The 25,500-nt window shown below is 47.6% G+C and overlaps 1 protein-coding gene and 1 non-coding gene across 2 annotated transcripts; both read left to right on the top strand.

The window, feature by feature from the left end:
* The first annotated feature begins 11,085 nt into the window (after window positions 1-11,085).
* Window positions 11,086-12,863, top strand: LOC136458608 (protein SLENDER RICE1-LIKE 1-like). The gene has a single exon (XM_066458547.1). The coding sequence runs from the start codon at window positions 11,241-11,243 to the stop codon at window positions 12,693-12,695; it is 1,455 nt and encodes a 484-aa protein (XP_066314644.1). The 5' UTR covers window positions 11,086-11,240; the 3' UTR covers window positions 12,696-12,863.
* A 10,959-nt stretch (window positions 12,864-23,822) lies between these two features.
* On the top strand, window positions 23,823-23,896 carry TRNAI-AAU (transfer RNA isoleucine (anticodon AAU)). Its single transcript has one exon. It is a non-coding gene; the product is annotated as a tRNA-Ile (tRNA).
* The last annotated feature ends 1,604 nt before the right edge of the window (window positions 23,897-25,500 follow it).

Here is a 25,500-nt window from a genome sequence, read left to right as displayed (position 1 = left end):
TTGTAATTAGATAGCTTGTGTAGCTTGCTAAGTACCTTCTTGCTTGTGTAGCATAGAAGTAGCTCCCTTGCGTGGCTAATTTGGTTTTAGTAACCTTGTTAGTCACATTGCTTAGTTTGTGTAGCTAAGTTTTTGCGCTCTCTAATTAGGCATTGGTTGCCTTGTTACTAAGCATTGCTAGTGAGCTTTGTTACTTTGTGCTTTTGCTTACTAGCATGTGTAGGAGCTCTCTTGTTGCTTAAAATACTAATGGCATAGGTTTGTGTAACCTTGCTCCTAGAATTGTTTAGGAGAGCTCTAACTAGCCCGGCACCTTTGTTGCATAATTGTTATCTTTGCAAGGTGCTAGTGAACATATATAGTGGGGTATAGTCTTGGCTAGACCGATAGTTTTAATTCCGCATTTGTATCGGTTAGCCGACGTGATTAATTTTAGAAAAGACTATTCACCCCCCCTCTAGTCCGCCATCTCGACCCTTCAATAGCCCCACACACGCAAATGGTTAAGTGAGGGTTCCCTTCCTGTCCATAATTCATACGGTGTTTTAGGCACCGATTTACTTGGTACTCGATTAAGTATGTGAATGGTGGTTTTCAGTGCCTCTATCCATAAACTAATCGGTAATGTAGAGTAACTCATCATGCTTCTTACCATATCCATTAAGGTACGATTACGTCTTTCAGCCACTCCATTCTGCTGAGGCTCTCCCGGTGTGGAGTACTGAGCGACTATGCCATTTTCCTGTAGAAATTTTGCAAATGGTCCAGGAATTTGGCCATATGGGGTATGTCGCCCATAGTACTCTCCACCTCGGTCTGATCGTACTATCTTGATTTTCTTATTGTGCTGATTTTCAACTTCAGCTTTAAATATTTTGAATTTATCCAATGCTTCCGATCTTTCTTTAATTAGATAAATATTGCCATAACAAGAGTAGTCATCTGTGAATGTTATAAACGAATCATAACCATCCACACTTTTCACAGGAAAAGGACCACATATGTCTATGTGGATTATTTCTAAAATTCATGTGCTTCGTTTGGCATCTTTCTTAATTTTCTTGACATACTTTCCTTTGATACAATCAACACATTGTTCTAAATCTGAAAATTCTAAGTGCAGGAGAATTGATTCCTTAACCAATCATTCTATTCTCCCCCTTGAAATATGGCCCAAGCGACAATGCCATAATTTCGAAGAGACATTATCAATTCTCTTCTGCTTCTTAGTTACATTCGCAGATAGGGAATCATTCACATTCTCATCGCATACATTATTCGCATTCTTAGCAAGAGATAATAAATAAAGCTTGTCTTGTCGGAAGGCAAGACCAACACATTTATTATCAACCAGTATCTTACACTTGCCACCACCAAAGTGGCAATCAATTCCATCATCATCAAGTTTCGAAACGCTTATCAAATTTCTATGCAAAGAGGGAAGATAAAGTACTTCTTTTAGTCTAAGTACAAAACCATTATTCAATTCTAAAGAAAAAACTCCAATGGCTTCAACATTGGCTTGCACTCCATTTGCAACTTTAATCGTTCTTTCTCCTCTTTGCAAGGTTCTCGTCCCACTTAACCCCTATAAGAAATTTGCAACATGAGTAGTTGCTCCTGAATCAACCCACCAAGTGGATTTATCATAACATAAATACAGGGATTCATCTATAAATGTAATAAATTCATCACCTTTCTTTAGCAGAGATTTCAGGAAGTCTGGACAATCCCTCTTATAGTGTCCGTTCTTGAAGCAGTGCTTGCACTGATCCTTTTCAGCTCCACCATACTGCTGATTCTCAGAATCCTGGGGTTTCTTTCCCTGTGCATTGGAGGAAGAGGCCTTATCCCACTTAGGTTTCCCTTGTGGTTTAGAATTCTTGCCATTAAAATTCTTTCTTTTGTCATCCTTCACAAAATGAGTGAATTCACCCTGTGAGGACTTTATCCTCTCCTCTTCTTGAGCACACATTGAGATGTGTCTTTCTATGCCCCATCTTTTAGGCTGCATATTGTAATTCACAATGAAGGTGTCATATTCTTTTGGCAAAGAAGCAAAAATCAGATGAATCAAGAAATCCTCCTCCTTCAAATTCATTTCCTTTAGCTTAGATGACGTAGTGTTCATCTTTAAAATGTGCTCTCTTATGCTACCACCAGTGAATTTCTCATTCACAAGCTTCTTAATCAGTGAACTTGTTGTGGCCTTGGTAGACCCAGTAAACTGACTCTTGATTTTCTCAAGATATTCTGTGGTAGTAGCACATTCAGGGATTGAGCCTCTTATCTGTTCTTCTATGGTGGCCTTGGCCACCAACAGGCACTTGCGGTTGGAGAGAGTCCATTGCCTATGTTCAAGGTCATATTTCATTCTTATTTCAGCATGATCACGCTTCTGAGCAGCGAAATCAGCGCCTGATTCATTTTCACCTCTCACTGGGTCCTCTGGCTCAGTAGGACACGGTGAGGTGATGGCAAAATTGACCTCTCCCAACGCAAGTTTCAATTCATACTTCTCCCGCCACACACGGTGATTACTCCCATTGAGTGTCGGGATGTTGACAATATTCACAATGCATTTGCCTCCTGAAATCACACCAGAGTAAGTAAGAAACATTTGTACATAAAATTTCATGCTTTAACTCAACGTTGGTCAAATCAAAACTTATAATTCATCCATGCAAACATTTTACATCACCGTTGGGCAGAAGTAAAATTAATGCATAATTTCTCATGGATCAAAATTATAATATTGTTATTAACAACGTTGGTCAGAAAATAACAACATCATAATCTCATAAAAAATTATCAGAAATTCATCACTTCTCTTAAAATTAAATTATCCCGTTGGTTCAAATTTAATCAAAGAGAACAATAATTATCATGCACAGCGGAAACTTAATAATCTTTCATATTATTATTTTTCCAGAAGCACTAAAAATTCACTGTTTTCTGGGCAAAATATCATTGGATAAAAATTATGTCAAAAACTGCTTCTGGAAAAAACAAAAAAAAATCATCTTCTTCTTCAATTTTGGCCCGAAAGCCCATCTCGCGCCGCGGCCCACGCTCGCTCGCGCGCGCTGCGCAGGCTCCCCACGCACCAGACCCTAACCTAGGCCTGGGCCGGTATTTGGCACGCCCGCTTGGGCCATATTGAGCCCAGTAGCCACGAGCACATCTGGACCGTTCATCCCCATCGGACGGTTGTCCGTTTCCATCGTGGGATCAAAACGCGTCGGCTGAGACGTTTCCAAAACCCTAACTCATTTTCTTTCCTCCCCCCCGCCTCTCTCAATGGCACAGCAGTGGAGGTGCCCATGGCGACCGGCCACCACCGGCAAGGAGGAAGGGCACCCACTAGAGCTGGGTACCTGCCGGAGCAGATCCGGCCACCCCGCCACTTCTTCCTCCCTCCCCTTCTCTGTTAGCCACGCACAGAGCAGCAGTAGCTGGTGGCCACCCATGGCGGCCGGAGGAGAGGAAATGGCGGCGCCGCCGCAGAGCTTCTCGCCGGCGCGCGCGTTCGCCCAAGGCTGAGCGTGCCGTCGTCGAGTTGCCCTACGTCGGTGCCCTGACCGGTGTCCACGTTAGTCGGTCCGGGTTCCAGTCCCACACGTCGACGAGGGCCGACGGCTCGGTCTTTGTCCCACGCGGTTGCGATGCCGCCGGCGGGATGGGGGCCCAGGTAGGACCCCATTCATTCATTCATGTTAGGGTTAGGGTTAGGGTTCGTTCCTGTTCTTTCTGATCTGAAATTGGTTCATTCGTTCGATCTTTCTTTTCAATAAAACTGGCTCTGATACCAATGTTAGATTCATTCTTATTCATATTCATCAGATCAGAATACATCGTAATAGGAATACATGCTCATGATTCACAGTATATATACAAAACCTAATGCATGAACTACAGAGACATAAAAGGGGGAAAAGGGATAGGTGGAGTATGAAGTCACAGACCATCGAAGGCCGTAGTGGTCGAAGCAGCCGGAGTTGTGGAAGCGCCGGCCGGGGTCTCGTTCGCGGATGCCATCTGCGCGCCGGCAGCGACGTTCGGTGGAGAGAGGAGTCGGTGCAGTGAAGTGGTGGCGCAGTGGAGACGGTAGCGGCTTCCCGTCACTGGCTACGCCCCTCTCAGATCGGGATGGGGAATATCGGTGGGGAGTGGCGGCTCAGGTAAACCTCGTATCAAGAGCCTGCCGGCCCCCACCTTTATTTATAGCGTAGTGTAACGGGGGCCCACCAACCATGTAGGGTTGGGCGCCCCCGATCAGGGCGCGAGAACAAGACCCAAAAGGCCGTTGGACCTAACTGGTGGGAGATCAAACCTAACAACTTCCAGTCCCATATATACTCCCACATACCCAAATGCAACCGTGTTTCGAAAATTTTGGTGAAGTCTTTCGTTTTCCGGCAGTGCTTTTCTTTTTCTTACATTTGAAAGAGGTAGCTTTCCCTTCGTGTGGGAGGTGATTTTCTTATTTCTACCTTTCTAATTCATCAAAGTCAGCAGCAGCTCTCCGTTTTGTCAAGACCGATGACGACCCTTGACGGAGTCACGGGCAAAGTTAGAAGCGCCCGCACGGTTTTACGGCAAGTCGATAGACTTAGCACATCTAACTCCGCCTGCCCTGCCCTGCCATGCCATGCTCTGAAACTTGCACTACAAATCAAGCCCCTGGTACACTCTCGTCTCTTTGAGTCTCGACTCTCGACTAATGCATGGAAATCTTCACGGCGGATTCAACCGGCTGGCGCTGTCCAAGATATGTTCGCCGGGTCGTATTTAGCTTATAAACTATGACTTATCAATCAACGAATAATATTTTTTTCTCACATCAAACAACCAACATTACTTTCAGCCATAACTTATAAGCCAAATCTGCCCAGGGCAGAAAGCCGCAACCGACTGGCTGAAGCAACAGCAAGGACCGTTCCGGCTCCGGCCGTGCAGCAGCAGCACGCAAAAAAAGGTCTCCGGGACCATCGCTGCTCGACGCTGAGGCCTGACGGGAGCATCTTCCAGCCTTGCCATCGCCCATCGGCTCTTCCGTGCAGCGTCATTTTCTGATTTTCCAGAGGAGAGGAGAAAGAAAACGGAGAGAATGGGAACGTTTCACATTTTTGGAGGGCGCCCTCGCTCGATACAAAGCTCTCTCTGTTTCCGTGACTGGATTTTCAGATGTGGAGACGGACGGTTGCTGAAATTATTCGGTTGGTGCCGTGTGCTCCTGGGCACGGCATGTCTATGTGTGCGCCAAAATGACAAGCCTACATGAGCTTTAATTAGGTGAGCTTGTGCTTTCGGCAGCGCTGCAAGGTAGGAGTGAGTGAGCCTTACTAGGGGATGATGATGATGCAGGGGGAGGGGGTAAGTACGGGTGCATGCGCCCCTGTCAGCAAATTCTTGTTACAGACAGGGTACCCCCGTGCAACGACGCGTCCGGCCGGACCACCTGATCCATGGGTCCAGCCGTCCAGTCCAGCCCTCATTTCAGTTCTGCGTCTGCCCTTCCCTTTTGCATCCGAGGCTAACGACCTGTACGTCCTCCTGTGCTCATGGACCCGCATGACCAGATTTCTGCCCAGTGGAGGGAATCACGGAAAAGACCCGTATGTATATTCTTCTAGTGAAGACCCCGTGTGTATCTGTATTTTTATTAAGTATTATTACTGGTCTCTGTTATAACACTCGTTAGATATAGGTTTACCTGTGAATTCTTGTATTTGTTTTTTTTAGAATTATACAGTACAACGCAGACGCTCACAACATACACGCACTCACCCCTACGAGCGTACGCACGCAAACCCTATCACAATGAGCTTCTTCAAAGATGGGTCGATAAATCCTCGAGATTGACGAAGTCATCACAGACGCATTATTGTTGACGGGAACATCGTCTGCCACTGAAGAACATGTGGTGCTACAGAGGCTCTCGGAACCGCTAGAGGCCCTTACACGCATTTGATCTTTTCTTGACTTTATAAGTATGACCATTAATGTAGGAGCAGTGTTGTCGGTGCTTTGGAACCAGGGGTCCCTCAACCAACGAGTGAATTTATGCTGCGTGCCCCTAATCCCGGATGGTGATGCAAAGAGACACAAGGTTTATACTGGTTCAGGCCATCGAGGCCCTACGTCCAGTCCGAGAGATCGATCTTGTATTCTTTGCACCGGAGTGCTCGTAGTAAGGGGTTACAAACTAGGTGAGAGAGGGAGCTAGTCCCAGGTCTCGGCGTGGGTGGCGCGGGCTACTTGAGGCGTTGTTCCCAAGCAGCGTAGGAGTGCGTAGTTCTAGCGGTGTGTTTTTCTCTCTTTTGATCGCCCCTAGAAATGGCCCCGGTCCCTCCCTTTTATACCCCAAGGGAGACCTAGGACCGTACATAGATTGCTACACAGCGCTTCTGTAAAAGGGGTGGCGTGTCCGAGCCCTGTAGCCGGCCACTGTTGTGGTATGGTCGATGGAGTGGCCCCGTCCTTGTCGTGCAGAAGTGACGCGCCGGTCATACTCGATTTTGTGCGTCGTGGGGCTTCGGTACAGCTTGATGCAGGACATGGCGGGCGACGTGCTGGTCACCGTGCAATGACGTCGTAGGGAGCAGCGGCCCTGCAGATGCCGAGGCCGGGCCATCGCGGGGGGCTCGGCGGACGTGGATCCTCAGGCTGCCGAGCCCCTGAAGCAAACTGCCGAGGCCTTGGAGAGTTATTGGGCCTGGGTACTGATTCCGAGGCCACAGTAGCCCAGACGTGGCTCCCCACGCTGCGTTGTCCTCGGAGCAGAAGTTGGCAGCACAGTGAGGCATGGGCGTCTACCATGTGTATGGTGGTTAGTACAGTGGCGGGTAACCCCTGTCCAGTCCGGGCGACGTGCAGGTCATCGTGTGATGACGTCGTGGGGAGCTGTAGCTCTGCAAGTGCCGAGGCCAAGCCATCGCGGGGGGCCCTGGCGGACGTGGGTCCTCAGGCTGCCGAGCCCCTGAAGCAAACTGCCGAGGCCTTGGGGAGTTATTGGGCCTGGGTACTGATTTCGAGGCCACAGTAGCCCAGACGTGGCTCCCCACGCCGCGTTGTCCTCGGAGCAGAAGTTGGCAGCACAGTGAGGCATGGGCGTCTACCATGTGTATGGTGGTTAGTACAGTGGCGGGTAACCCCTGCCCCGTCCTGCCTCCTGTCCCGTCGGCCATTCCGCTGTACTGTGCCGAGCATGCGGCCGACGTCAGGGGCAGCAGTTGGCTGAGTTAATGTGACACGACGTTTTGTCAGAGGGACGGGAGAAGGAAGAGGCAGCGGAGTGCTGCCGAGCCTGCCTCACGCGAGACGGAGGGTCAGTGGCTCGGCCGAGGCCTTTGGCGGGGAGTCGCTCGAGGTCAGTGGTGAGGGGGCCTCGGGCGAGTCGGAGAATCGGCCGAGGCCAGCGGTGTTTAGCTGGTTTCGATCTTTGCGAAGTCTACGCAGTCGTTTTTTGGGTCTTGCTTAGGGTACCCCTTCTCACGGCATCCGACAAGTGTGAACTGGTAATACACACCTTAACATAGGACCCAGTTAAATTGACATAGTTATTGCACAGAGCATAATGGTTCCGGTGCATTTTCGCCTTTGCGCCGATCTCACATTTACAAAGAAAAAATTAGCAGGCAACACCATCCTTGTTGCTGGTTCCCTCCAGCTTTCACAACTTTTGTGTGTGCTCTTTTCTCCCGCCCCCCTCCCCTCTCCTCTCCTCCCTCTCTCTATATTTGCAAGTAGAATTCACTGGCGGTCCCTAAACTTGCACAACGATGTTCCCTAACTCTCGGGTCATGATTTATGAGTCCGTAAACTTATATGGCAGTGTTATCTGGGTTCCAAACTCTCAAAATTTCATATTTAAGTGCTAGAACTTGTATGGCAGTTTTGTCTAGGTCCCCGAATTTGCACGATAACACACATGGCACTAATGTGGTATTGCTAATTTTGTATTGACATGCAATTTCAGGGACCTAGACGACATCACTATACAAAGTTCAGGGATTCAAAAGTCATAATTCAAGAGCTGGGGACCCAGATGAGACTGTCGTATAAGTACAAGAACCTATAAATCAAGATTTGAGATTAAGTGACCCAAATTACACCACCATGCAAGTTTAGGGGCCGATAGTGAAGTTTACTCTTCTTTGTTCTCCTAAGGTGAACCTTAAGCTTAGGGTGGATTTCAGATAATCTTTGCTTGAGGTGCATTGCCACAATGGCTACGGTCAATTCTCATGCAACACTTATTGCTTAGTACTATCTTTTTATCATATTGTGGATACCCTTACTATACACAGACTGCGGCTATCAGCAAAAAAAAACGGTAATCCTTTAAGATATACGTAGATATTGTTGTTAGTGTGAGAACAATATATAACTTTCAAATACCTCACAAACTTTAATATTTAATTACCTTTTTCTTGATCATCATCCAAAAAAAGGTTCACTCGTGATAATCTAGTCGTCACAAATGTGCAAATTGACTGCACCAGTCTAAGTGCTCAAAGAAGAGCACATCAATGCTTTCTCCTCTAGGGACTCTATTGGTGGGCAGTGTGGACTTAGAGCTTGCTTGACAACCACAGGTCATGGCGAAATGGCAAGTGCGTGGATCGAGAAACACGGGGTACGGTCGACACTAACTTTGAAGATAAGGAAGGATGGAACTAGAGCAGCTAAACAAGACACTGATTGAGCAATATAGGAGTACACACTCATATGCTTGTGTATCTACGATAATCTAGGACTCCCATGGAGCATATTCCTATCGCATTTAATGATAATTTCTATCCAACGTTTCTATTTGTTTTCTTTCTTATTAAATTGCTTATTTTCAATATAACACATTCATTTTGTTCTATAATATAGTATATACTCACAAGATATTTTAAGACGGGTCAAGAGAAAATTTATAAAAGATGCATGTAACCTCACTTCATTTTCTAATCTAATCAATTTGATTTCCACATGTATAGATGTTGTCATCCGCTTGAATGCATGAGTAAAGGAGATTGTTTGATAAATGGTAAGTATTGATTTGTTCTTCTATATGCCCCCCCCCCCCCCCCCCCCCACACCCCCCACCACCACCACCACACACACACCACTAAAAGAAGTCCATTCTATTTGGGTGCATTTTTTTAATGTCTATAAACTATATTGCAGGTTGGTGGACGGCGTAAGCAGATGATCTCTAAATAATTGCCTACCCTTTATTCGCTAACAATTGAGTCAATCAATTGTCTGAACATATATAGAGTCAAAATGTCTCAAATTGGCATGACTTTTCCATGACAAAAATGTTTGTCACCACTCACCACAACAACAATGGAGTTAAATTGAGTACGTTGCAGCGAACAAACATCCATGTATCAAACAAAGTATGGTCTATGCTCGATGTGAAACAAAGTCTTTAATGTCCCATGTGGCCATGTGTCTAGTCGATTTTGTTGTGTGATTGATTGGCACAACAATAGCGTCAACGTTTAGCATCTCATATCGATATTTCCTTCATCTAACCAACTATCAACCAATGCACACTTCACAGCAGTTATGCTTTTCATTGTCTCAGAGTTATAGACACACTTGAGTTAAGATAGCGTTTGGTTCACGTTATGTAACGTAAATGCATGGCGGAGAGATAAGAGGTCAGAAAAGTGTTTGTTCCGAGTCCAGCTGTATTCTGTTACATTCACCCTGTTCGCTTGTTGGTTTCAACCAGCCCAAACCAGCCAACCAACAGTGTTTTTCTCTCACATAAAACCAACCCAAACCAGCCCAGAAATCAACCAGCGAACAAGCCGATTGTAATTAGATATCGGGCTATTCTCCCCGACTGTAATGGCATCCCTTTCCCCAACTCGTGTCTCCAAGTTTGAAGCCACAAGCAGTGGCAAGGCTTTCAGTGGCCATGGACTTAGAAATCCACGACTTTAGCGAGTAGGAGTTTGATTCAAGAAGTTGAGGCCGATTTCAAGAATCTAATTTGGCACTGGTTCGAGGGAAGGCTGTTCGGCTGGTATTAAAGCCAGTTGATAAGTCGGCTAAAGCTGATTTATTGTGAGAGAAAAATACTGTAGATTCTAGCTGATAAGCCGGCTGATAAGTTCAAGCGAACAGGCCCGACCAAATCTATTTAGATAGACAATTTAGAGAACAAAGTGGCCACTACAATAGTGACCCTATATAATTGAACATGTGACTATACGAAAGTATCGCATATAACTGTTTTTGGCAACGAACCAAGCATCAATCGTCCTATTCGTTTGGCTGAAATTTAGCTTATGCTGATTTGTTGTGAAAGAGAAACAATGTTCGTTCGCTGACAAGTACGACTGAAGTAAACCTGTGTTCTCCAATGTTAGATATATAAAATAAAACAAGGCATTGATGTGCATGTATGAAAAAAAAACATGCATGTTCCGTGTGTTTGGCAGTTTGGAAAACTATGACTCCATGAATGTAAGGGTCTCTTTGGCATGATTTATGTCGGCTTCGGCTTCATCTATTTTGTGTAAATCGAGACACTATAGCATGAAGCTATTTTGTAAGCCAAGATTAAAATGGACTAGAAGCCAGAAAAAATCAGTTTTTCTGGCTTCACCGGCTTTGACTTCACCGATGAAGCCGTTTTAGATGAGGCGTGGCAAGGAGGGCTTAAATAGACTCGAGGGAGGCAAACCAAATATCCTGCCGCGTCACTGTGCTGAGGACACTCGTTTTTCCCTTACTACTTTTTGATGAGAAGGAAGGAAGAGGAAACTTCCTACTACATTCCTACGGGGTATCTCTACGTACTGTGTCTCTCGTCATCAGTTTGGAGTATTCTACGAGTAAAATCCGTGTGCAGTTACAGGGTTGCACACTCCTCCGTGGCTCCGTCCTCCCCACAGGAATTGACAGAAGGAGCAGACAGGGCCGCCCCCACGGCGCCTCGGACCGCTCGCCCGCCTCTGAATCCTTCCCCGTCCGCCCCGTGCTCCTGCCCGCCTCTCCACGTGTAACCGACGTCACCTCAGACCTCACCTCCCTCCCCGCCCCTTAACCCTCGCCCCCCGCCGCACCCACCCGGTCGTCATCGTCAGCCAGCCCCTCTCTCTCTCTCTCTCTCTCTCTCTCTCTCTCTAGTACATCACTCACCGCCCGCCAAGCGCGAAGCCGTCACTGTGCTGACCGCTTCACAGAAGAGCAGAGCACGCCACCGAGCCACCCCCTCTCACCGACCCATGGCCATGGGCGGCGGCGCGTTCCCCTTCCAGTGGCCCGAGGCGGAGCCCGCGGATGCTGGGCTCGACGACGTCACCTTGCCTCCGCTGCCCACCGCGGTGCCCGACGCCGCCGGGGTTGCTGCTGCGTACTACGCGGACATGCACGCGATGCAGCACATGGAGGCGCTGCCCGATTTCGCGGCGGCGCTGGCGGCGATGCGGCGGGAGGAGGAGGAGGCCGCGGGCATCCGCCTGGTGCACCTCCTCATGAGCTGCGCCGGCGCCGTGGAGGCGGGCGACCACGCGGGCGCGTCGGCGCACCTGGCGGACGCGCACGCCGCGCTCGCCGCCGTGTCGCCCACCTCAGGCATCGGCCGCGTCGCCGTCCACTTCACCGCCGCGCTGTCCCGCCGGCTGTTCCCTCCTCCCACGCCTTCGCCTCCGCCACCGCCCGCCGACGACCACGCCTTCCTCTACCACCGCTTCTACGAGGCCGGGCCGTACCTCAAGTTCGCGCACTTCACGGCGAACCAGGCCATCCTGGAGGCCGTCCAGGGCTGCAGGCACGTCCACATCATCGACTTCAGCCTGATGCAGGGCCTCCAGTGGCCCACGCTGATCCAGGCCCTGGCGCTCCGCCCCGGCGGGCCGCCGTCGCTCCGCCTCACCGGCATTGGCCCGCCCTCCCCGCCCGGCCGCGACGACCTCCGCGACGTCGGGGTCCGCCTCGCCGACCTCGCGCGCTCCGTGCGCGTCCACTTCTCCTTCCGCGGCGTGGCCGCCAACCGCCTCGACGAGGTGCGCCCCTGGATGCTGCAGGTGTCGCAGGGCGAGGCCGTCGCCGTCAACTCCGTGCTCCAGCTCCACCGCCTCCTCGCCGCCGACCCTTCGGCCGACGACGCGCGGCCGCGGGCGCCCATCGACGCCGTACTCGACTGCGTCGCCTCCGTGCGCCCCAGGGTGTTCACGGTCGTGGAGCAGGAGGCCGACCACAACAAGCCTGGGTTCCTGGACCGGTTCACGGAGGCGCTCTTCTACTACTCGGCGGTGTTCGACTCCCTGGACGCTGCGAGCGGCGGCGCGGGCGACGCGGCGGCGGAGGCGTACCTGGAGCGCGAGATCTGCGACATCGTGTGCGGCGAGGGCGCGGACCGCAGGGAACGGCACGAGCCGCTGAGGCGGTGGCGGGACAGGCTGGGGGGCGGCCGCGCGGGCGCGGGGCTGGCCGCCGTGCCGCTGGGGGCCAACGCGCTGCGGCAGGCGAGGATGCTGGTGGGGCTCTTCTCCGGGGAAGGACACTGCGTCGAGGAGGCCGAGGGGTGCCTGACACTGGGCTGGCACGGGCGACCGCTCTTCTCGGCGTCCGCGTGGCGCGCGGCGGAAGAGAACAATCAGAGTGACAGCTGCAACCCGGACGGCAGCAGGAGCAGCGGCAGCGCCAGTGAGGAGAGCAATATCAGCTGCAGCAGCTAGGGGGTATGGGCATCCCGATCGTAGTTACTGTAAATTCGGTGAGGGTAGCGGGGTTGGTTACTGTAAAATCGCGGTGCGCGCGGTCCAAATGCTTGGATTGAGAGCGTGCCATCGGTCGTAAATGGCAGACTGAAATGACATGAAATTCTGTTAGGCACGTCGTCGTCATAGGCTCCGTTCACTGCTGTTTTGGCTGAATCTCTGCGAGAGAAAAATATTATTCCGACTAAAAAAAAAGAAGTCGAACAAGTTGGATATGGGGTAAGCCGAACGGCGTCATAGTGAGAAAATATTCCGTTTTTTAAAATCAACAAGACAACAACCATACCAATTTCATGATGTGCCATGCGGTTCTATGCCAGGGATTCTACAATATATAACCAGATCAGAACTAGCGCTGCCACTTCCATGAAAAGAATTGATTTTTATTCCAAACCGCTAGGCAACCACTGTCCCTGGCGAATCACTGTTATCGATTTTCTGCACTTCGATTTGCACCGATCGTGCTTGCGCTACACGCCAGATCCATCCTCGCGCGCCGACGACCGTTGCTCTGTTACCACACAATAAACAACAGTTCAATGCGTGGCACCTGGAGTACCTCCGCAATTCCGCAAAAGCTCTTGGATGTACAGTAGCGTTTGTAACTTTGCCACCGAGAGGATTATTATGCCTTTAAATAAGCTCAGTACAGTAGGATTTAGCCGAGTACTAGAAGATGCAGCGCACGGACGGCACCTCTCGGGCGGTCACAGGTGCGGCTGCACGTCGGGGGCGTCCCCGAAAAGTGCAAGCCCCTGCCGAGTCTGCGCAGGCAAGATCACTGCAGACCATCAGTATTTGAAACACGCCGTACGACTAGTTGATGCTCACATGTTTTCTCTCGTTCGTGGACTCGTGTGGTACTGGCCGGCCTCAAGTCCCGAACCATATAAAAAAACAAGCTGCTGATCATGGGGAGAGGCAGGTTTAAGAGAACTAGAAACTATGCGCGGCGTTGCCGCGGGCTTCTCTGTGTTGGGTCAGCCCACATACTTGAGTGAGTTTATACCGAGACCATTAGTGTGGGATGGGCCCATTTGCTTGCACTACGTCTTGGATAGAAATGATTGTATACACATTAGTGTAAATAATGTGTATAAGATGGTTCTATTTATAGAAGAGATAAGATCCTGACAACTCTAACTACGTGGCACTAAAGTTGAGAATGCAATTTCTTAATTTGTTGCATAGACAGTGAAGCATTTTGATTTATGTAAAAGGTACAGATAATTTTGGAGTAAGAAAAAACTGAAGCATTGATTCAAGGTTTGTCTATAACTGAGAAGAAAAATGTGTGTCTATAACTGATAAGAAAAGAACAAATGGAGTTTTCTTATGTAAAGGTATTGTACTGCCGTTTCCGAGATTGCAAATGCACTTGCTTACTCACCAGCAAGGACATCCATAAAAAAAATAGAGCTGATGTGCCTAACACTTTTTTTGGTGTATTCAATGGAGGCCACTTGTGCAAGTTGGTTCGTAGAATTAATTAGGGTTACTTCCAAGCTAAGATATGAAATAATTTACATATTTGGCTTCCGATTGGATCTGTTGAGGAACCTGCATTGTAAAATCAAAAACTTCTCTTAGAGGCATTAAATCAATGTCTAACTAAAGTACATGGAAAAAACAAATAAGTATATCACGCATGGCTCAAATAGGCACATAATGCATTCCAAATGTGCAATATTGCTCCTGCTCTCACATTGATTTCAATTAAAGAACAATAATTGACATACTTCGGAAAGCAAAACATATTTGGCGCCCTCCTTATTTGCACAGAGGGAGTAAATCAGAACAGAGAGCCCTCCCTGATGATAATGTGACAAAAACTTGGGAACTAATAGCAGTGGATAATAAAATTAACTACATATATAAGTAGAAAAACATAGAATATATCTAAGCAACACATACATGGTTATTCCTTAGTTTGCAGAATTCTTTGTCATACCAGGGACATCGAATCATTTGATCTTGCAATGGGCGAGCTGGAGAAGCTGTTAGCAAGTTCAAAGAGGCTAGGATGGTGAGGTGACACAACATGGACAAATGGAGAGCAATTCTGTTGCAAAAGAAGTTGGACAACCAAGAGAATTACAAAATGGATGGCTGAGCTAGAAGCAAACAGCTCTTGGAGTTTCAACATCAGTTAGTGAAGATTGCTTTCTTGTCTGGATCCTATAAATGTAAAAAAAACTGTTTGACCTAAAATAACAAGGAATCTAAGCTTAAGGTACATATATTTGTCATTGAGTAATTCTAAGCAACAATTCCTACTTATCTGCAGATGCTTTAAGCCAAAAATATTACCAACTGTAATGTGACATATTTTAGATGGATACCAAGAGCACCGAAACCTATCCCAAGCTATAAAATATAGATAGCAGGAAACATGAATTATTCCATTAGTATTTTCAGATGACGAGAAATATCTGTCCTATTTTCATCCCTAATACATATAGGTCTTTGTATGAATTGGAAAAAAAATATTGCCAAGACTGATGTTGGTGCTTAAGTTAATTTAAAATATGTCCCATGAGTTGCTTCACATAAATCTAACTGAAAGAGGTGTATTATCTATAATAAGATGAACTTAAATCATATCTAAATCCTCTAGAATGGTGACCGGATGCCTGTACTCCTAGTTTATAGAGTAGTTATTATAGAGTACAAAAAAAGTAAGAAAACCCGAGGGGAGGTTTTAATATTTCTGCACTAAAAAAATCTCCATTGGAATCTCTATTTGTAGACTTATCAGTAGTTGTTTTTTATCTTCCCATGGCTCTAATACGATGACGTCCCTGAAATGAATGATGCATACTCTATTTTATTTGAAATCGATGTCATTCTAGCAGATCAATCTCTATAGAACATTTAAATAACTTGAGGATGGAATAAGACACTTTGTACCATAAATCTGCTGCCGTATCTAGGAGGGTCATTTAATCGAGTGCCTTGCCCGCATGTTCTGATAGAGGAAGTTGGAAAAGCACAGATTGAAGGAGAACGCACAAACATGTGACTTGGAATGAAATTTTTGGGTTGAAATCTGAATGGGGATTGATCCAAATAAACTCCTAAGACCAAAAGTATTCGTTAATGAAATTCCATTCCAAATCTCTGGCAACCTGTAGCAGCAACTAGCAAGTAGAGAAATGTAATGGTTACCTGGTGGTAAAGGGGTCAATTCGACAGAGTGGGCAGGGGCAGGTGGAGGTGATTGTCATCGTTGCCGTCGATTTGCAAGTGAGTTGCTGCTCGTTTGCACCGACATCGAGATGTAGAAGGTGAGACGACGGAGCTCACAGATGGAGGAAACGAGCTGGTGCTCCATCATGGAGCCGACGGCGGCCAAGGTGTGCGGGTGCTAGAGCCCCGTGCTGACGGCAATAGCGCACGACGCGGAAGCCCAAGCGATAACGCGCCTCGTATCCACCCCTCCTCGGGTCAAGGAAGTGACCATTGGGAAGGATGTGGACATTGGACATGGAGGGAGAGAGCAGTGGCTGGCGGCGATACGCAGGCAAGAGGCAAGGGCGAGGGGAACGAGCAAAGGTCGGCCCGTGAAGGTTTTGCCATGGTGAAAGCTCTAGTTTGATTTTGGTGAATTGATGAAACCCTAAGTGCTAACCTAGTTTATTAAGTGATCATGAGATAGATAGCACACTTCAAGTGATGAAGTAAATGAAGATCATAGCATGATGATGATCAAGTGCTTGGACTTGGAAAGAAGAAAGAGAAAAACAAAAAGCTCAAGGCAAAGGTATAAACTATAGGAGCTATTTTATTTTGGTGATCAAGACACTTAGAAAGTGTGATCACATTTAGGTTTGATAGCCATACTATTAAGAGGGGTGAAACTCGTATCGGAATGCGGTTATCAAAGTGCCACTAGATGCTCTAACTCATTGCATATGCATTTAGGATCTAGTGGAATGCTAACACCCTTGAAAATGTTTGTGAAAATATGCTAACACATGTGCATAAGGTGATACACTTGGTGGTTGGCACATTTGATCAAGGGTGGTGTAGTTTAGGTGCAAGGGTAAGAAACTCTACCGGCGGAGTGTCCGCCCGTAGAGTGCGGATAGTCCGACGATACCACTGGCGCCCTAGACAAAAAAGGTGGAGGTCACTGGAAGTGACCGGACGCTGGCCTCGGTTGGACCGGCGTGTCTGGTCAAGTGTAACAGCGAAGACGCTGGCGTCGGTCAACTGATCGGACGCTGGGTCGCTCTATGACCGGACGCTGAAGGGCTACATCTGGTCGTATTGTCGGTCGACACATTGATTAGGGTTAAGCACCGGACGCTGGGCCTATGTCCGGTCAAGCATGACCGGACGCGTCCGGTCGGCAAAAACTCGCTTTGGACCCTTACTGTAAACGACCAGGCGCTGAGGGTTCAGCGTCCTATCAACTTTGTCAGAGCGTCCGGTCAACATGTCAACCGTTGAGATCAAACGTTCACAGTTGAACGCAAGAGACACGTGGCCGCCATTGGGCGACCGATAGCTGAGGAGCAGCGTCCGGACAGTAGGACCAGAGCGTCCGGTCACCCCGATCAGTACCCAGTGAAGGGGTATAACAGCTCTATTTTGTGGGGGCTTCTATTTAAGTCCCATGGCTGGCTGTAGCTCATAACCTTTGGCCATTTTTATTGACATAGAAACCTTATGAGCTTAGCCAAAGCCCTCCCACTCATCTCCATCATTGATTCATCATCTTTGTGAGATTGGGATAGAATCCAAGTGCATTGCTTGAGTGTTTGCATCTAGAGGCATTTGGTGTTCGTGTTTCGCTGCGGATTTCGCTTGTTACTCTTGGTGGTTGCCGCCACCTAGATGGCTTGGAGCAGCGAGGATCATTGAACGGAGAGTGGTGATTGTCTCTGGCTCCGATCATGATGATTATGAGGGGTTCTTGACCTTTCCCCGGTGGAGCGCCAAAAGGTACTCTAGTGGATTGCTCGTGGCTTATGTGATCCTCATCTTGTGTTGGTTGTGCGGCACCCTATCGAGGGTTTGGCGTGTGAAGCCAATTAGCGCGTGAACCTCCAAGTGAGTGAATCGCCACAACGAGGACTAGCTTGCCGGCAAGCAAGTGAACCTCGATAAAAAATCATTGTGTTCATCATTGCTTCCGAGGTGATTGGTCTTCATTGTTATTCATTCTTATGATTGATTGGTTCTTTCATCTACAAGGAGGTATAACCTTCTTTATCACTCTCTTTACTTTACCGTAAACTAGTTGACAAGCTCTTTAGTGTAGCTAGTTGTGAGAGCTTGCTAGCTTAGTTGGTGTGGCTCTTTAGTTAGCCTTTGAGAGCACACTAACATAGGGTAGTGTCATAGTTCTTGTGTGAATCGACAGTATCTAAACTAGAATTGTGGTAGGTGGCTTGCATTTTGAGTAGGCTAGCGCAACATTTGTTTCGCCTCATAATTGTCTAACTATTTTGTTAAATATTATTGTAGAAATTTTATTAGGCTATTCACCCCCCTCTAGCCATTAGGACCTTTCACATGGGTCGGGTCGATGATAAAGCGGGCGAGGGACCCAACCGATCCGCAATCGGACGGACCAGATCGCTTGCTCGCCTGATCCAACGGCTTGCGGCTTAGCGGGTGACGTGGCACGGTGATTTGCCCGCTTTTGTTACAAAAATCGTACAGCGTGGCCACGTCGCCAGCCGTTCTCGGGCGTCCGATCGAGCGCGTGGACGGCCCAGAGCGTGCGAGGCATGGTTTTTTTGCAAAAAAAACCCTCAAACTTTAGTCGAATTAACCCACGGTCCAGACCTCCTCTCAGTTTTTTTTTTCAAAAAAACCCTCGAACTTTATCGAAATCAACCCGCAATCCAGGCCTTTTGAATGGGCCGGCCTGGCTCCCGCTCGGGCCTGTTTCCCGCCGAACCTGGGCCTTATTGGGCCGAATTCGGCCCGACGACGTTTTTCTATTTCCCTGCGAATTTGTTATTTATCTAAAACGACTGTAATTTTGTAAATAACATAATAAAACAAATAAAAATATAAAAAATACCAAACCAAGTTTGTTGAACTCTACACAACTAGCACTGTGCACTGTAAACACATAACATCACATGTTTTAGTGTATTTTTTTGTTATTAATGTGGAACTAGATTTCTCAAGAGTTTTCTAAAAAAATTAATAGAGTTAATTTCTTTATTCAAATTGCTATGAAATTTTTATGCTAGCTTACCCATAACACACATAAAATAAAACAATTGAGTGATTCTACTAGCTTCACGATCTACTAGCTTCACGATCCTCTCTCTCTCTCTCTCTCTCTCTCTCTCTCTCTCTCTATATATATATATATATATATATATATATATATATATATATATATATATATATAGAACGACTACCCTATAGCTGGCTATAAAATAACTTATTTTGTAGCCACTTTGAGTTACGATAATTACTATGTTAATTTACGAGATTATAGTAACTCCTTACTAAGTGGTTTACTATAACGTTATGGTAAATATCCCTATGTGTCATAGTAACCCAACTATCGTAAATATGTATTGACATTATCGTAAATTAGTATATAAAATTATCGTAAATGGAGGTGGCTGCAGAATAACTTATTTTGTAGCTGGCTACCGAATATACTCTCCACATATATATATATATATATATATATATATATATATATATATATATATATATATATATATATATATATATATATATATATCACGACTCATTTTACACGACGCCGGGTTTCTTCTCTTCCTCACCACTCGTCACCTTGGACCGCGCAGAAGCTCCATCGATGAAAGCCGACTTTGTCCTAATAATATTCATGTCTTGACTTGAAATTAGGTAAATCTCAAAATAAAAAATGTTTACACTGGATTAGACTTCTACGCAACTACTGGCAGCTCCATAACGCTGGCATCTGAAGTCTGGACAGAGCAACGTGCTGTTAAAAAAAAATCTTTTTGTATGCTTTGGCCCGGCAGACGATCAGATCCCGCATTTTGAAAATCATAGCCGTACAGTATATGTGAGATAAGACAAGGCCACAACCACAGTATATGTGTGCTAATTCTGCCAGCAGTTTTCGAAAAGAAAAAACTGACAAATATACATGTTCCAACGCATGGTATCTATCTAGAGTTCTAGACGCCTCTTCTGTCACAGTTTTTTTTTGCTTCTCACACCTGGTTTCTGAGTTTTAGAAAGCTAAGTAAAAATTACTGCAGAAAAAGGTCAAAATAGTGCCCACTATTTATTCATTGGCAAATAATTTGTTTATCATTTTTTTAAAGAGCGTTTAAAGATGCTCTAGCCCTGCAAAAGTGCCCGCTTGTATGTGCAAGCTCTGATCCGGTTTATCCTGAGCCTGTCCCTTTTCAGTCATATATTATTCATAACAAATTAACAGGTACGCAACCTGAATAGAAAGCTAAGTTGTTTGGCAATTTCGAAGGAAATGGTAGAACAATGCTTGTTGTGCATTACAGAAGTTAGCAATGGTGTCACCCGCTAGTTCCGCTACTGATAACAATGGTCGCTATACATTTAGTTTTGTTCATGGCTAAATAGATGCTCTATCTGAGTAATTTAAGAATAGAGGGGAGGTGGATGATTTGCAACTTCTGGTAGTGATTTTCAGGGCTCAAATTAGATGATCTAGCCAAGTAAATTAAGAACAAAGGGGATCTTGATGGTTTACCCCCTGTTTGGTTCCGCTCATCGCGCGTTCGCGACGGGAGAAGCAGGATAATCCCGCCAAACGGCTCGCGACGGTCTCCATCACAAACGCGGCGTTCGCGTTCGATTTCCTCTCCGCAACGGCGGTTGGAAAAGCGACCGAAGGGCTGCGATTTGGAAAACGCAAGCCGCGTTCCCGAGCTCTCGCCCGGGTCTCCGCCTCTGCTCGCAGATCCGCACGCCAGCAAATCCGCCGGCCGTCGGAGCTCCTCCTCGCCAGGAGCTCCTCCCCCTCATCGAGAGCTCCTCCCCCTCTCGGAGCCCACAGCCGCAGCTCCGCCGACGGATCCGCCCGCCCACAGCTCCGCCGACGGATCCGCCCGCTCGCTTCTCCACTGGCCGCCGGAGCTCCTCCTCGCCTGGAGCTCCTCCCCCTCTCATCCGCCCGTAGCTCCGCCGGCCGCCAGAGCTCCTCCCCCTCGCCGGGAGCTCCTTCCCCTCTCGAAGCCCGTAGCCGTAGCTCCGCCCGCCCGTAGCGCCGACCGCCGGAGCTCCTCCCCCTCGTCGGGAGCTCCTCCCCCTCTCGGAGCCCGCAGCCATAGCTCCGCCGACGGATCCGCCCGCCCGCAGCTCTGCCGACGGATCCGCCCGCTCGCTTCTCCGCTGGCCGCCGGAGCTCCTCCTCGCCTGGAGCTCCTCCCCTTTTCATCCGCCCGCAACTCCGCCGACGGATCCGCCCGCCCGTAGCTCCACCGACAGATTCGCCCGCTCGCTTCTCCGTCTACCGCCGGAGCTCCTCCTCGCCTAGAGCTCCTCCCCCTCTCATCCGCCCGCAGCCGCAGCTCCGTCGACGGATCCGCCTGCCCGCAGCTCCGCCGGCTGCCGGAGCTCCTCCCCCTCTCAGAGCCCGCACCGTAGCTTCTCCCCCATGAAGAAGGACCTGGATGTAAATAGAAACTTTTATTTGGGTCAAGTGGCAAGGCTATAGACTCACAGGAATAGTAGTAAACAGTGCTACATAGTTTGAGAAAAGTCAGGGTTTCTAGTGCAAAATATCCATCCCAAAATAATCGAGCCAGCCAAACGCTCAGCTTAGATTCTACGTATCGCGACTTATCAGATAATCCTGCTCAGCTTATAAGCGAGACTCAGATGAGCTGAACCAAACAGGGCCTTAAAACAACTGGAATCTGGCTTATTTATAAACCTAATTAAATAGATGAAGAGTAGGAGTTGAATGAGGATTGTTTAGCTTCTGGTTTCCCACACTCTTGTCTCACCCATGGGAGCCTCTGAAACCAGCAGTAGGGCTTCAGGACGGTGTTCGAGGATAATGCGGTTGTCAATTAGATCGCAGCAAAACTGGCTGTGGATTAAGGGTGTTGGCCAATGATGATGGACTTAAGATTAGGCTTGTAAGCTCGCTCTGCACTTGTAGTTCTATCTTACAAAATACATGTAATATTCTGCAAGTGCAATAAAGAAACAGAGAGGTCGAGAGGGTCATGGAATTAGAATTAGGAGGGAGCACTCTGCAATGACCACCTACTGTAGAACTTGCTGTCATATAGAAGCATATTCCCAGAAGAGAAATTAGGATTTAAAAAAATGCAGTTGAAACAATTAAGATCCAAGAATATACTTGAGGTGTGGAGCAAGCGGTAGCTCAGCGTATACAGTAAATAAAAGTAACTTGAAAGCAACATGTACTTTGAAATTATAATAAGATTAATGTGATTAATGCATTGGACAGCCTGACAATTGATTGACAAGCAGTCGCACAATTCATGTAAAGCCGTATTTTTTCAGCGGCGGAATAGTATTTTTCTCTCGCAACAAATCACAATGAACAATACTTTTTAGTTTGTTTTTTCAGCGACATGTAGGGTTTCTAAAATCGGCATTGATAAATGCAAAGCTGAGGTAGAGGACTGAACATTGTCTGGTTATTTATTGGTAAGGTTACCTACTAATGGATGTTTATGTACATGCATACCGAAGACATGGAGACAGCAATGACAAAATTACCTCCGTGTGATGTGACTGATTTATATGAGTAGGTGTCCGCCTGGAGCCTTCGGCTGCACCCGACGAAACTACTCCACAGATAGCTAAATGATCAAGTACGGGACAGTATGATAAGCTAATGATCGGAAGGCACCGAACGGATTCAAAATCAGCAAGCAGAGCCCTTTGAGCATTTCATCGAACACCTGAAGGGCACAAACAACCAAGAGCAAAGGAAACAACATAGGGGGCCCTCACGGTGCTCAAAGACGCGGTCTATGCTGAGATTGAAGCGCAAGAGAGGGGAAGTGGAGGCCAGATCGGAGTGTCGGTGTCAGTCGCGCCGCCTGGGAACGTGGTAGCTCGTGAGGCCTTCCCTGCGCCGGCCGGCGGATCCCCGCTCGCCGAGGCGCGTTCGGTGGGCGTGCGGTCACCACCCCCGCCCATGCGGCCAACGTTGCGGGCAGTGGGGGCCGCGACGTGGGAGGCGAGCGGCACGGGTGTGACGTGCCTTCAGGTCGAAGGCGCGGCGCGGCGTTGGCGTGGGCTCGGCAGCGGCGGAGGGGAAGGGTCCAGGACGGAGGGAGACGACTGAGGGGAGAGAAGTGGTATAGACAGACTTGGGGTTTGGATGGATCAGGAAGCTCCTGGGATAGGAGGTAGGCCAGCCAATTTAAAAGGCCTGGATTGAGGGTTGATTTCAGTAAAGTTTGAGGGCTTTTTTAAAAAACAAAATGAGAGGAGGTCTGGACTACGGGTTTATTTGATTAAAGTTCGAGGGTTTTTTAAAAAAAAGACCGGGGCTCGCACGATCTGGGCCATCCGCGCGGCCGATCCGATGACCGAAAAAAGCGGACGACGTGACCACACTGCGTGACCCTCTTTTCTTAGCAGGATTCATACGGTAAGATTGGGATGCTCCCTCGATGGTCAGTCGCACATGCAACGCATGTTGCCGTGGTAGCCAACCTAGTACTCCTACTGGACGTACGTATCCCGTAGCTCTACTAGACGTACTAGTACGCAGCGAATTAAGCGGCACCGGGTGAAAGAGAGCTTCGGTACCGAGGCATGAGCAGGACTGCAGGAGGTAGCAGGGAGCGGACCACCGCCGCGTTCACGTGCCGGTCGACGCGATGCGCCTACGCTCCCCGGCGCATGGCAGACGGACGGGACGGGGGGCTGGGGCTCGCTGTCACGCAACTGGCTCCCTGCGACCTGCGTCCGTCTGCCGCGGTCCCGGCTGGCCGGCTACGCGCGCCGGTTGTTAACCCCACCGGCGGTGAGGTTGTCAATCAAATCGATGTTTCCAAAATAATAAAACAGGTCTATGAATGCCTGATTAATGGAGTTATCTTTTATATAGTAGTGTATAGTGTCAGATACCGAACTGGCCTATTAGCTCAGTTGGTTAGAGCGTCGTGCTAATAACGCGAAGGTCGCAGGTTCGAGACCTGCATGGGCCATTTTTCACTTTTAATTTTGCTATATTACACTCTTTTTTTTGGTTGTTTTTGTTTTATTTTTCTATATATATTACACTCTTTTGGTCCGTTCCTTTTTGGCTTGCTATATTACACTCTTACCGTTACTAGGGGCCCATGTTAGGCTTTAACGATAGCCTACCCTAGCTAGATGACCGAAATCAATAGGCCCGACCTTTTCTCCTATGTTGTAAATATATGTTTCAGATTTATGTTGTAATTGTTTTATATGGATGTTTCAAAAGTAGATTGGATGTTGCACACGTTGCAAGCGTTTTAGAGATATGTTGCAAGAGTTTGTTCAAAATATTTTTATCTGTTACAGACGTATATTGCAAATATTTTATCTGGATGTTGCATATGTTATAATGGCTATGTTGCAAGGTATTTTTCAAATATTTCATCTGTTTCAGTTGTATGTTGTAATTGTTTCATCTGAGTGTTGTAAAAATAGATCTCGATGTAGGATGGTCGAGCGAGGAAGAGAGAGCTAGCGCGGGAGCCATGACGGCGTCGGCTGTAAGCTGGCGGCGACGCTACATCGGAGGACACAGAGGCGTCCGCGCTGGCGTACGTGGCCCTGGAGTGGGTCCTCATCGCGTTGCTCCTGATCAACGGCCTGCTCGCCTACGCCATCACTGTCGCATGGGAGCCATGCATGGTGACATGGGTGGGCTCTTACGTGTGGCGGATGCGGGAGACGAGACGGGGCGCAACAGGTGTGTCGAACGGGAGCTACGTTCGGACGCAGGCCTGGGGCCGGACGTCCGGACGCTAGCCTTACCGTTTTTTTTGCTATATTACACTCTCTTTTTTGGGTCGACCTGCACGGCATGGCCCTTTTTCGCTTTTTTATATAGGCGCTTTTTTACTTTATTTTTTTCTATACATCCTCTTTTTGTCTACGAATGTGTTTTTTTAATTTTTGTTGCGTATTTTTTAAATGTTTCCATCTCGTTCGATGAGCCCATCTTCTACTTTATTTTTTTTTCTACACACCTTCTTTTTGTCCACCATCGTGTTTTTTTGTGTGTTTTTTAATCGTTCTGTGCGGCTGATGCTTTCTGCGGTTGATAAGCCGACTGATGTTGTTTTGTTGTGAGAGAAAAACACTGTTTCCATCTGGTCGATGAGCCCAGTTGTGGCATCTGTTCTAAATTGAACTCGAAACGTTTGGGTTTAGTAGATTTTTTTTCTGTTAATCTAACTGTATAGTCTTTTTCTTTAGAGAGAAAGCTGTACAGTCTTTTTTTTTTTGGTCCATCACCGTGTTTTTCTGAATGTTCTTTTCATCTAAATCGATAAGCCAAGTCGCGGCACCCCATGGAATGCTGTACACTCTTTTTATCCATCATCGTGTTTTCCTGAATGTTTTTTCATCTCAATCGATAAGCCATGTCGCGGCACCCTTTGAAAGAAGATCAGTATTTATTGTTGAGGCTCAAAAAGATTTTGGATTTTTTTTTTTTTTTGCTAACAAAATCTATCCGGCTATCCCCTTTTTGTACCAAGCTTTGATTTCCGACGTTTGACAAATCAATTGGACTGTACAGTTGCCACCAAGCTTGGGAATAAGCTACAGCACA

The sequence above is a fragment of the Miscanthus floridulus genome, chromosome 6, assembly GCF_019320115.1.
Source record: "Miscanthus floridulus cultivar M001 chromosome 6, ASM1932011v1, whole genome shotgun sequence".
Classification (NCBI taxonomy): Eukaryota; Viridiplantae; Streptophyta; class Magnoliopsida; order Poales; family Poaceae; genus Miscanthus; species Miscanthus floridulus.
Note: the sequence above shows the minus strand (reverse complement) of the source record. Positions and strands in the feature narration are given on the sequence as shown.

Coding starts and splice junctions, on each gene's coding strand:
- LOC136458608 (XM_066458547.1), top strand. CDS start 11,241: ATGGCCATGGGCGGCGGCGCGTTCCCCTTCCAGTGGCCCGAGGCGGAG.